The 12245-nt window shown below is 46.1% G+C and overlaps 1 protein-coding gene across 1 annotated transcript in view; it reads left to right on the forward strand.

Annotated features, from left to right (window-relative positions):
• FAM120A (family with sequence similarity 120 member A) overlaps positions 1 to 12245 on the forward strand; it is a gene marked incomplete at its 3' end in the record, with an annotated part of 78740 nt that extends 66495 nt beyond the window's left edge. Inside the window, exons 13-18 of the mRNA XM_084236668.1 lie at positions 1814 to 2023; positions 3023 to 3206; positions 3708 to 3842; positions 5614 to 5755; positions 6086 to 6182; positions 11934 to 12245. Coding sequence (XP_084092794.1) covers positions 1814 to 2023; positions 3023 to 3206; positions 3708 to 3842; positions 5614 to 5755; positions 6086 to 6182; positions 11934 to 12245 — 1080 coding nt within the window. The remainder of the gene's footprint in view (positions 1 to 1813; positions 2024 to 3022; positions 3207 to 3707; positions 3843 to 5613; positions 5756 to 6085; positions 6183 to 11933) is intronic.

Consider the following 12245-nt stretch of genomic DNA (forward strand, 5'->3'; position numbering starts at 1 on the left):
TGTAGTTCCTCAACTCATGATGAGACTATTTAAAATAAATATGTGTGAGGGGGGATAATGAAGATGTCTCCATCCTCCTCAGTTCACCAGGAGGTCACAGGTTCTAACTGGATATTGCTGTGTCCCATGCTTCAGCTGTGGTTTCTCATACTCAAGTCGGGCAGTGTGGTTTTTAGCTATATAGATCAAGGAAGGGTTTGAACCTGGTGACAACCAGCCCCACCAAGTGACGTGCCTCCCCATCAGGACCTTGCTGGTATCTTGCTGCAACATTTGAGTAGCAAAGCAGACATCTTCAGAGCAGCACCCTCACTGTCAGAACCTCTCCCCATTCTAGATCAGTCCCTGCTTTCCAGCCCTTGGAAGCTGTGGGCTGGCCTCGAAAGGTTGCATGGAGACATAGTCTTCACTGTCCAAAGAGGGGCCAGAATGGCACCAGGACAGGCCGACCTAAGCCGCTGCACCAGAATCTCCACTCTCAGGGAGTAGTAAGAAGCCTCCTCTTCCGCTACAAGATGTCAGAGGAGAGGTGGGCCTGGTGTGTGTTGAGGGGTGGGGTGTCTCAGTGAGTCAGGTGCAGTTTTGTTTCAGTTTGACCCTCTCTTCATCCACTTTCTGCTCATAAATATAAAAATGCATATTTAATTCAACACCACTCCACTGACCTGTCCTCAAGTGATCACATTTAGTTTCCTCCCAAGGCGACCTGGGAGGAGCAGAAGCCCAAAGGCAGGACTGTGAGCTATGGACAGATTTCTTAGCTGTAGAGACTTAAAAAAAAAAAAAAAAAAAACAGGCTGGAAACACAGTGTTAGAGTGTTAGCTGATAAAGGGGAATATTGAACAGACAACACAAAACAGCAGATGGTCATGAATTCATCAGTTATTTGGCACTGATGTGACTTGTGCTCTCTTTATGAAAAGCCAGTTCACCTGCCACCATTGACAGTTGCCCAGGGTATCACCCCTTAAAAACCAGATTCCTGAGGCCATCTCCTCAGAAACTACTTGGTGGGGAGATAGCCAGACCTCAGACCCAGATAATCCACAAACAAGGGCCTCACAGACAGATAATCAAGAGTTGACTGTACTTGTCAGTGTTTCTCATCCTGCTCATCACACGCTGGGAGGGAGGGCTGTGTGCTTGGGAAGCTCCTGGCAAGGCGGGGCGAGGAGGGGCTGGAGAGAGGTCACTAGGTTCCTAGGCTGTATGATTTAGTGCTTTTGTTGTTGTGTTCTTTCATTAATAAGCTATCCATTTCTCCTAAAACATTTTGACAGTCTCATTACTAAGTTGCTATCTAAAACATTAACATTTAAAATAATGTAGACAAAATACAAGTTGTAGAATGAAATTATACCAGGTAATTTTTTAATACTATAACTACTTAAAAAATGTAGAAACTTAATAGAATGTTTCTTTTTATATCCTTTCTATTAATATATTACCAGCCTATAAAATAGGAAGTATAAATTTTTTTTAATAAACGAGTCCTGTGCTTCCTCACTGCTAAGGAGATTATTAATCATTCGTTCCATTTGTGTCAGCCTTAAATACAGTATTACTTTACACTCTTATAACACTTCCAAATTGAAATGTTTTAGTGTGTTTGTAAAACACTGTCTTCAGTTTACCTCGTTAATGACATGAGGTATCTTTCTGCTCCGATGGTCAGCGCCAGGTCCTGTGGGGGTGGGGTGGTTTATGAGTGTGTTGAGGGTGTCCCAGTAACCATGGAGAGCTGTAGTCAGACATGGTGATGAGTAGACTGAGTACTTGTACGCCATAGAAATCATTCTTTTCCATTTAAAGATTGAGAACCTGGACCCCCGTGGCATTCAGCTGTCAGCACTCTTCATGAGCGGGGTGGACATGGCACTGTTTGCAAACGATGCTTGCGGCCAGCCTGTGCCCTGGGAGCACTGCTGTCCCTGGATGTACTTTGATGGGAAGCTCTTCCAGTCCAAACTCCTCAAAGCAAGCCGGGAGAAGACCCCGCTCATCGACCTCTGTGATGGTCAGGTGAGTTTTGGGTGAGGGAGCCAGGAGGCACTTGCCACCATGATGAAGCACCCTCCAGGCAGCTCTGTCATCCTCAGCACCGGAATTGCGATGACCCCTGCAACAGGCGTCTCATGCAGATTATATATCCTAGCGTGTAACTAAATTTGGTTCAGCACCTGTGGGAGCTGAGCCCCGGTACACGCTGGATTCTTGGTTCTCATTATTCACAGTAATTATGTAATACTCTGTACATTCTACAAAACCTGGATGAGCAAATGCTGAACCTCTGCTCCTGGGGAAATGTAGGTTAGGTTCCTCTAAGCCTCTGGTCGCCGAACCTTGCTTATGTGTGTTTCTGATTAAAGACATCTCATTCAATTGATGTTGCCGGTTCATTCAAATTGAACACGCGGCTCTACCTGAACGAAGCTCATCCAGCACAGTGGGCTTGGCCTGAGAACAGTGGACAGATGGGCAGCCTTGGGGGTGGGCAGCCTCAGGGGTGGCGAGCAGCCTCAGGGATGGGCAAGGCAGGTGGGCTGCTCTCCCATCGGCCTTGTCAGGAAACGTCCACCTCACTTCCCTTTATAGGATGCAGTCAGCATCTGACCTGAGAACCACACTGACTGGAAAGTAAACTTTTGAAACTTGAGGGAGATGTCTCTGTGAGTTGCCAAGTGGACGTGGAGGCTGCAAGTTGGTCTGTCTGGACTCAGCCATTGATGTTTGAGAACTAAATCCACAGCTTCAGTTAATAACTTCTAAAGTAAATGATCCTCACCTAAAGATCAGCTGAGCATAGGGCTTGAAGTACTATTGCATAGGAAATGAAGATTATGAGATTGAGCGGTGCCTGGATTTTGCATGTTGTGTGTGTAATGAATAACATTACTGAGCTTAAAGGCCATGCTAGGGGTGCTGCGTTAGGTGTGTCACAGCGGTCCTTGTCTCATTTCTTTGTGTTCACCCCAATTCCATGAAGACCCGTGACTGTGTCCGCCGGTGCTTCACTTGCAGGCGGAGCAGGCGGCCAAGGTGGAGAAGATGCGGCAGAGCATCCTGGAGGGGCTGAACTTCTCCCGGCAGAGCCACCCACTGCCCTTCCCGCCACCTGCGCCGATGTCCTTCTACTCCACCGCGGTGTACCCACGCCACTTCGGGCCTGTGCCCCCTGCCCAGAGCCGAGGGCGGGGCTTCACCGGTGAGCTTACCCTCAGCCTCAGGGTGCCCTGTGGTCAGCTGGGGTGTGAAGTTTGCAGCAATAGCCTTCACATCAGAAAGAAATGGACTTGACTCTGGCATAGATAGGGGGTGAGGGCGGGGGCGACAATTCTGTTGCAGAGATAAGAGTTCAAAATCCATATAGCTGAAAACTCTGTTCATGTTCTGACTTAAGAGACTCAAGGTGTAAGGGAGAGAGCCCTGCCCACTGAAGCCACCTGTGAGCCAGTGGCCCAGCTGCCAGGGCCCCCCCGTCCCCCAAGTCCTGCTGCAGAAGCCCCTCCAGGGATGTATGGGCTGACATTGTAGTGTTACTCAGGGCAGTTGAGATGCAGCTGGAGGGGCCAAGACCCCTTAGACCCCCAGGGTATAAGAACAGCAACTGAAGAGCCTGGTCACTACTGAGGTTCCTGGTTTCTCCCGAATCCCAGCTCCTCACAGCTTCTGGTCTCTCTCTCCCTTTACCCCATGGATCCCCTAGGAGTCTGTGGCTTTGGAGGCCCCTATGGGGAAACTGTAGCGACAGGCGCTTATCGTGCCTTCCGCGTGTCAACGGCGGGACACTGTGGAGCCTTCTCAGGCGGGGACAGCAGCAGGACTAGCAAGTCGCAGACCGGTAATTATGCCAAGCCTCCTGGAACTTTGCTCCCACTTCCTGCCCCACCCTCTTCTCTCTGCTGCCCCATACTCTGCCAGCCCCGATGCCCTACCCCACTCCTAGCCTGCTGCCCTCCAGTCTCTGTAGCAGCTTTTCTGGACTCTTCTCTGCCTTCCAGCATGAACCACTGCATCCACACACCTCTGACCATCTAATGGGCCACCGCCCCATGACACCCAGTGGCCTGTCTTCCTATCCTGTTCCTTAATAGCACCTTTTGGTCAAAATTATGCCTTATAAAAAAGATTCTTAGACTGCAGAATTCTTAGCATTAAAAGAAAGATCTCCTGTTAGATACATTTTAAATTCCCACTGCTTGTCTTTTCATTTGTATTAGGCTTGCAAGGGAGGAAAACATTGAGTTCAAAAACTTTGAGTTTTGAAATATTGTTGGATGATCTTGCTGTAATTTGAAGTCTGTGAGTTGTGGATTTGTCATAAATTCTGCATTTTGGGGGGACTGCAAATCTAAACCTGGCCACATCTATACTATATTATTGAATACACTTGTGGGTAATTTTCAGATTAGGCCAGCTATTCTGACCAGGAAGGTTTTTCCATCTCCATTACTAGAGGTCTATGGGGAGGCTCGCGACAGTCATCGTGGTGGGGAGAAACTCCTGTAGAGCACAGCCTTTCTATCACTCTAGGGGCTGCCTTTCCCCTCCTGCTGGAAGTGCATGCACCGCCTACCCCCTGGCTCTCTGGTGGCTACTGGTCCTTCCTGTCCCTGCCTGCTGCGACCTGTGCCTCTCTGCTTGGCAGCTGCGTCACCTCACAGCACCTGTCTGGAAAATCCCTCTGGGTTAAAAGCTTGGGAGTGTGACTGGACAGAATGGGGTCTGGGACTGACATGCTTTGCAGCTGCCCAGAATTGGATCTGGAACTCAGATCTGGGCTGTTTGGCACACTGACTGCTGCCCCACGCGACTCACTGTGCTCTGTGACTTGTCTAGACTGACTTGTGTCTTAAAAATGGAGCATGGATAAAAGAATGCAAGGTGTCTCATTCATATTTTTATGTTGGTTACATGTTCCAGTAACATTTGATTGGATATATTGTGTTAAATAAGCTATATATTAAGTGACCTGTGGAAAATGCAGGCTTGTGTTAGGCTTTTCTGGACAGTGCTGCCTGGCAATCCATAGACTAATGCCCAGATGATGGGGAGCTACTCATTTCTATCCATCTGCCAGAAAATGAGATGCCTGAGGATCTGTTCCATTTTTTTTTTGTCAAAAGTTTTGTTTTCAGTTAGTTACTTGACAATTTTCGTAGCGTTTTCAGACTTACATAGGTTAGTGAATACACGGAATATTGGGAGCCTGATTTAACAACGCAGTTAGAAATACCAGCCCACAATGTTTGGTTAAGGCAGTAAACATTGTGAATTTGCAGACTTCCATCACACAACATAGGTGCCATACCCGGAGACAATGCTCAGCTGAGTCTGTTTCTCCCCAGAAACACATTTCTTGGTGGTTATCTGTTTCAGTTGTCATGGATAAGTGAGCACAGCTGTCTTACTTTCAGGTGTATTTTTAACAACAGTCAAAACCACTTAAAATCATACCATGTGCACACAGACATCCACATAAGAAAAGTCTTCATAAAACCAGAGTAGGGGCCTTCCTGGTAAACATAAACTAATATGGAAAAGAAGTTACATGCTTTCTCTTCTTCCTCTGTGTGATTGTAAAGATCTTTCTCATCTTTTTGTTTGTTTAGGAATCCAACCTATACCTTCTCAGGGAGGGAAGCTAGAAATAGCAGGCACCGTGGTTGGCCACTGGGCTGGGAGCAGGCGGGGCCGAGGGGGCCGGGGGCCCTTCCCCCTCCAGGTCGTGTCTGTTGGAGGGCCCACCAGAGGGTAAGTTCCGAACAGTGAAAGTGTGCTTGTAGAAACAAAAATAGCCTCCCGCTTGCTTTTTTTTCAATTAAGAGTTTACTAAGACCTTTTTCAGATCATTAAATATATATTATTTAAAAAACAGCATTTTTTTGAAGTGTGTTATGTTTTAAATTGAAGGCACTAGATATGAACCCACAAAATGAGATTCTTTGAAGTAAATTTATGGCACGACCACTATTTAATAAACCCAGTGCTCATCATGACATGAGATTTGACACCTTTAAATCCCTCTGATCTTATTTTAAACATTTAACTGTTGTCTGCTTTCGTTCTCTCTTGTTGGCTTAGGCGTCCTCGAGGAGTGATCTCCACCCCGGTGATCAGGACCTTTGGAAGAGGGGGAAGGTACTATGGCAGAGGCTATAAAAACCAGGGCGTGATTCAGGTACTAACCAGACAGAGTGTGCGTGCTGCTACCCCGGGGTCTAGTAATCTGTGCCCACACAAAGTGGGGGTGTTCCTATACCACTGTGCATCCCAAGCTGCTCCTCACATGTACACTCCCTCCAAGCCGCCATTTCACACACTGCTTTTAAGGGTGTGTATATTATAAAGCATTGCTTAGGTAAATAGTATTTAGGATTTAAAAAGAAAGTTGTAACTTTAAACCCTGGGGCAGTACATCTTTACTGTGTGTCATCTTCACTAGCTCTCCCCTGAAGGATTAGCCGTGGGGAACTGAAGTCACAAATGTTCCTGTCTTCATGGAAAAGCTGGAGTTTCTTCTGCTCTGAATGTGCTCTTTCGGGACCTGGATCCTGATGAATCCCCCATGAAAATAGTCTTTTAAAACCAATAGACAGCTCTAATACTGTAGTATGTGTCTCTCTTCTTGAATTAAGATATTTGATCTAAGTGTGTGTATTTTTTTCCATGCTACACATGGAAATACTGAGTGGAATATATTTTTTAATACTCCTATTTTAACAACATATATTGGGAAACGTACTGGCAAAGAGAAAATGTAATTTTTGCCTTTAGCAGGTGATCATAGTATCTGGGGGACTTGTATTTTGATGAAATTGTCAAGTGGCAAGTGCAGAGGCAGGTCCTCTTCTGGGGCCTCTCTGCAGCACATGTCTTCAGGGAGCAGGCATTGGGCACAGCTGGCGCCTCCAGCCCCACCCTGGTCTCTTTCCACTAGCATAGAGACACCCTTTTCAACTAAAGGCTCTCAGCCTCACAACAGGTTCATAAGAGGGGAGAACACCCAGTTGGCCGGCCCCCCATCCCAGGGTCTGCCTACTGAAGATGCTTTCCTTTTACACTATCATCCTTAGGTGATACAGGACCTTTCCTGAGTTTCCCATAGGCAATGTGTCTCCACATGGTTTAAATTTTTTTATTTTCATTATACTATAAAACAGAGATACCAAGAGCCACAAAACAAAGGCCTAGGTGGCCATTACTCATGTGATGAACAGCGATCTCCCGGTATATCCAGGGGCCCACTTGTCTATGCCTCTATAGCCCTCGTCCTCCCTTTTCCCAAATAACCAGGACCCTGGAATTTGCACTCATCTCCCTGCCACTCTTCCTCATCTTTGTGGTTTTACCACACACTTGTGGTCTCCTGGACACTGTGATTGAGCTTTGTTCATTTCTCTATAGTTTGTTGTGGCCTCTAAGATTCTGATGTGTAGGTCTTTGTTCTTCATGCCATATATTGAGGAACCACTTGGACTCGTCTGCTCACAGGGTTGCTGGATTCTGCTGAGTGTACATGTGGCTCTGTCCTTGTGTTTACAGACTAGTGGCTGACTCCAGTGCTATGCTAGATTCATGTTATGTCTCCATGCAAGATGAGTGGAGCCACATGCTACTCAGGGTGCCTAGTGCCCGCTGCTTGTTCTGTGTTAAGGCCTGTCATTCACTGGGTGTTGCAAAGTACAAGAGTCCTTATAGGAATGGCTGGGTACATGTGTGTCCTCACCCACCTGTCCTGGGCCTTGAGCCTTTGCTCTGGCCTCTGGTGGCTCCCTTCTGGTGTGTTGCCTGGACCAGCAGACTTAGGACAGTCATTTCTTTTAACTTCTTGGCTCCTTTACTGGGAAACAGCATTTTAAGACCAGAATCTGGGCACCAGTGGATCTGACTTTTTGGAGTAGCCACTGTTCCTGGTGTTCTGTATATATAAATTCACCTCTTCTCTGTCACATCTGTGTTTCCTTCCCTTTCATGTAGAATCACTGTTTATGGGCTTTTCCTGTGAACGGAGAGAGAAGGGAAGGGTGTATAGGCTCACACACATAGCCACTGTGTGCTGCTCCTTTTAAAATGTTTTCCGATGAAATACCTCAAGAGTTTGTATTGACTTCCAATTTAAATTTAGGACTCCAGGAATTCAACTTTATTCTGTTTATGTCTATATATTCTCTAAATCCTGAGAACCCAGGTGGCTACATTAGAACACCCGTAACTGTCACTCATTTCACACGTTGGCTCAGAACAGCTGCTAATACTGCATCACTAGCACCGCCCTAACAACAGCCAAAAGGAAACGTTGGCAGGCGCTCTTCCTGTTTCCCCTGTCTTCTTGCGTTTTAAAACCCTCTGTATTGCTCCCTTAAGCTGGGCCGAGCCTCATGCTACCTTATGTTCACTGTCAGCTTAGTGGTGACTGCATCCAGGGTCTGCTGCCCTGGGTCTTCACGTCACTGTCTTTGAGGCTCCTCCCATGCTACATCATTTTCTTCTGTTGTCAAGCTTTGCTGACAGGCTGAGAATAATCTAATTGTCTTTCATAGGAAATAATTGGCTGTTGTGGCTTAAATGCTCAAGCTGTGTTATGTTTCCATCAGTTTAGTGACTTGGCTACCCTGCCTGCTAAGTGCTTAACATGACTGCTCTCTTTATATGCAGCTTCAGATATTTTATGTCAGAAAGTGTTCTTGAATCGTTTCTGTTGGTTTTTGGGGTTTTTTTTTTGGTGGGGGGGGGGCTCTGTAGTCATCTTCTAGTCTCCTGTTATATCTGCCTTCAGTGTTTGGCACATTTTTAATTCTTTTTTATCTCTTCCTGTTTTTGAGATAGAATTCACACACTGTATATATAAACTGTGCAGTTCAGTCTCTTCTCACGGTCCTGCAGTGGCCATCACTTATTCAGAACATTTGCTCTCCAAAAAAGAAACCCCTTCCTCCTTAGCAATCCCGTCCCCAACAACCCTGAATCTGCCTCTAGCTCGGGATGCTGCCTGCACATTTCATGTAAATGCATGGGCTGTAGTGGTCACTTAGGCCTCATTCCTGTCTGTTGGCGAGGGATGCTCTGATGGGGGCACCATATCTGTTCCCCATTCATCAGTTGGTGGACATTTAGGATGTTCCCCCTGTTTGGGTTATTAGGACTAACACTGCTCAAATCATACATGTACAAGTTTGTTTTATTTCCTCAGTTTCATTGAGATATAATTGACATTAATTTTCAGGATTTTAGGTGTACCGCATAATGATTAGATGTTTGCATACACTGAGAAATGATCACCACAATAAATCCAGTTACCATTCATCCTCAGGCAATTACAAATTTTTTCTTACGATGAGAACTTTTAAGTTTAAGGACTTCTAACCACTCTTTTAGCAGCTGTCAAATATGCAGCCCAGTTCTATTAGGGATAGTCAGGATATACATGTTTTTGTGTGGATATGCTTTCAGTTTCTTTGGGTTTACACATAGGTGTGAGCTGTTGGGTCCTATGGTGACTCTACATTCAAATATTTTAGGAACCACCATACGCTGTCATGTTTAGCACAGTGGCCACACCCATTTCCATTCCTCCAGCAACGTGTAGAAGGTTCTGGTTTTCCACATGCCCACCAGCACGAATTGGAGGTTCTTTTTCATTTAGCCATCCTGATGGGTGTGAAGGGACATCTCGCTGTGGATTTGGTTTGCATTTCCCTATCTTGATTTCTTTCTGACTTTGAAATTTTCTTCTTTTCACCTTCGTAAGTGTCACGTTTATTTGGTGTTCTTAGTTTAGTCTGCATTTCATTTTCTTAGTTTAGTCTTCATTTCTAGGACGATTTTTCCCTTTCATTTTGAAGTCTTCCCTAAATTTCCGCTTTACTCCCTAGCTGTTTTTGGGGTGCTCTGCATTCCCCCATGTCCTGCTCTGTTGTCTCTAGGTGAAATTAGTGTCCCTGCACTTGGGCAAGGAAGATGATTAGGCATGCTTGCTTCCTGTTCCACCTGGGGGGCCAGTTCTAAGAGGGTGTCAGTGTGCAATGCTGCCCGTGCTTGGGCATATTTTGGAGGGCAGGGCTCCACAGGCCAAGACATACAGAGAGTTGGTTGTGGGGAGAGAGATGATATTTCCAAATAAGTACAAGTTGACATTCCTTCCAGTCTTGAATCTCTGTGGGGTAACTATGGGTAGCTCCCTAGTAAACAGGCCACGGCTCCTGCTACAGTCAGTCAAGGGCCACTTTTCATATGGCTGTGTCTCTGCAGGGCTGGCTCAGTCCCAGGTGGACATTTCCCTAAGAGAGTGAGAGCACAGAAATTGTTGGGTCTGAATGGGTGAACTTGACATCTTCAGTATTTTTCTTCCCCACTGGCCCTCCTATATTTTTATATTAATTATTTTTCTCAAGATTCCAAGAAAAAGTGACAGTAAAAAGTGACTGTTCGCTTCTGGACCATGTACATTAGTGTTTCTGAACTCAAGGATGGAAAACGAAAATCAAAGATGCTATGGAGAATTGAGCCCAGGGGGACCTGTTATCCTCTATAGTGAGGTCCAGGTACCCAGCTCCTTCTAGGCTAGGTGATGACCTTTTTTTGGTGTAGGATAACAGAAGGTGCTATCTTATTCTGGAAGGTGAGGGATGGGGAGCTGCCAGGTTTGTAAGTAGCCTGTTCCTTCTGGACCTCAGTTTTCTCATGAAAAATGACAGTTAAAAGCCTGATGGGGACTATCAGGCTTTCTTCAGCAAGAGTCAGTCAGTAACAGTGACTCTCAGCCTTGGAGATTCTGTGCCTAAGGCCGTTGGCATTGTTTGGAGAGACATGCTAGTTGGGTGTCAACATGGGGTGCAGGTGCCAGAGTTCCACTGGGCAGGGGCCTGAATGTAGTTGAATCTCATAGTGCACTGATGGCCCCACAACAGAATTACATGTGTCCATATGTCATAGTGCAAGCTGAGAAACTCCTGGCCCAAGATAGGAGCCACTGAAACACTCAGACTAAATTCATGGCTCTTCAGAGAGGTCTGGTTTTCTAAGAAGTGTGCTGAATCCATCTCAAAGTTCATTTCTTCCAGAGATTTATAAATCTCAAGAGGAGTAGGGCAACCAACTCAGAGGAGTTAAGTCACAAACACAAGTGGTGATTATCAGCGCAGACTTGTTTCTTGTTGGGGTTGCCCAGAGAGGACTTTGTTTGGCCTTCAATTTCCATTTCCCAGTTGAAAAGGTGAATGTGTAAGTTGGTGTTCATGAAGGCAGCAGTGGAGATCTAAAATTCCAGAGATGACTAACTGAGGAGTGTTTGTTACTGTAAATGATGTGGTCATACAAAGGGATTAGGTAGCGGGATCTCCTCACTGTTGGGATTTTACTACAGAAAAGCTGAGCCAGCTCAGACAGGAGACACCTCTGCTAGCCGACGTGAAGCAAAGACAGTGTACAGTAGTGTGTAGAGTGCACAGACTACACAGAGTATACCAAAGATGTGCGCGGTGGGCAGTATATATTATTATGGGAGTACGGACTATGGAGACTGTAGGGTGTATGGAGGGTAGGGCATTACAGAGTATGTAACAAAATATAAATCATAGAGAGGCTGTCTAGACAGCAGTGTTGATGAGATATAGGGTATATGGTATGTGTACTGAATAGGGTATTAAGTATATACTAGAAAGGATCACATAAACAGAGTGTAAATGTATATAGAGAAGTTGATAGAAGGTATACAGCCTGGGACAGATGGAGTGTACAGGGTATGCAGACCACAGGGCGTGTATACTAGAATGTGTACTGTCAATATGCACAGAGTATTGCAGAGCACAGCTCCCAAGGAGCCAGCCACGCACTGTTTTCTGTCCTTGGCCCTACAGCAGGTGTCATTGGGCCAGGGTTGTGGCTACTCACCAGAGCTGCCTTACCATTTGCTGTCCTTCAATTTAAACAGGGCAAACCTCCTTATGCTGCTTCCGCAGAAGAAGTGGCCAAAGAGCTGAAGTCGAGATCCGGGGAATCCAAATCCTCAGCTGTGTCTTCAGACGGGTCCCTGGCTGAAAATGGAGCGGTGGCTGAGGAGAAGCCGGCTCCCCAGATGAACGGGAGCGCAGGCGACGCCAGGGCCCCCAGCCACTCGGAAAGTGCCTTGAACAATGACTCTAAGACGTGCAATACAAATCCTCACTTACATGCACTAAGTTCAGACGGCGCTTGCCGTAGAGCTGACGCTCTGCAGGCTGCTGTCTTAAAGAAAGAAGAGTAA

Source organism: Talpa europaea (genome assembly GCF_964194135.1).
Source record: "Talpa europaea genome assembly, chromosome: 7".
Classification (NCBI taxonomy): Eukaryota; Metazoa; Chordata; class Mammalia; order Eulipotyphla; family Talpidae; genus Talpa; species Talpa europaea.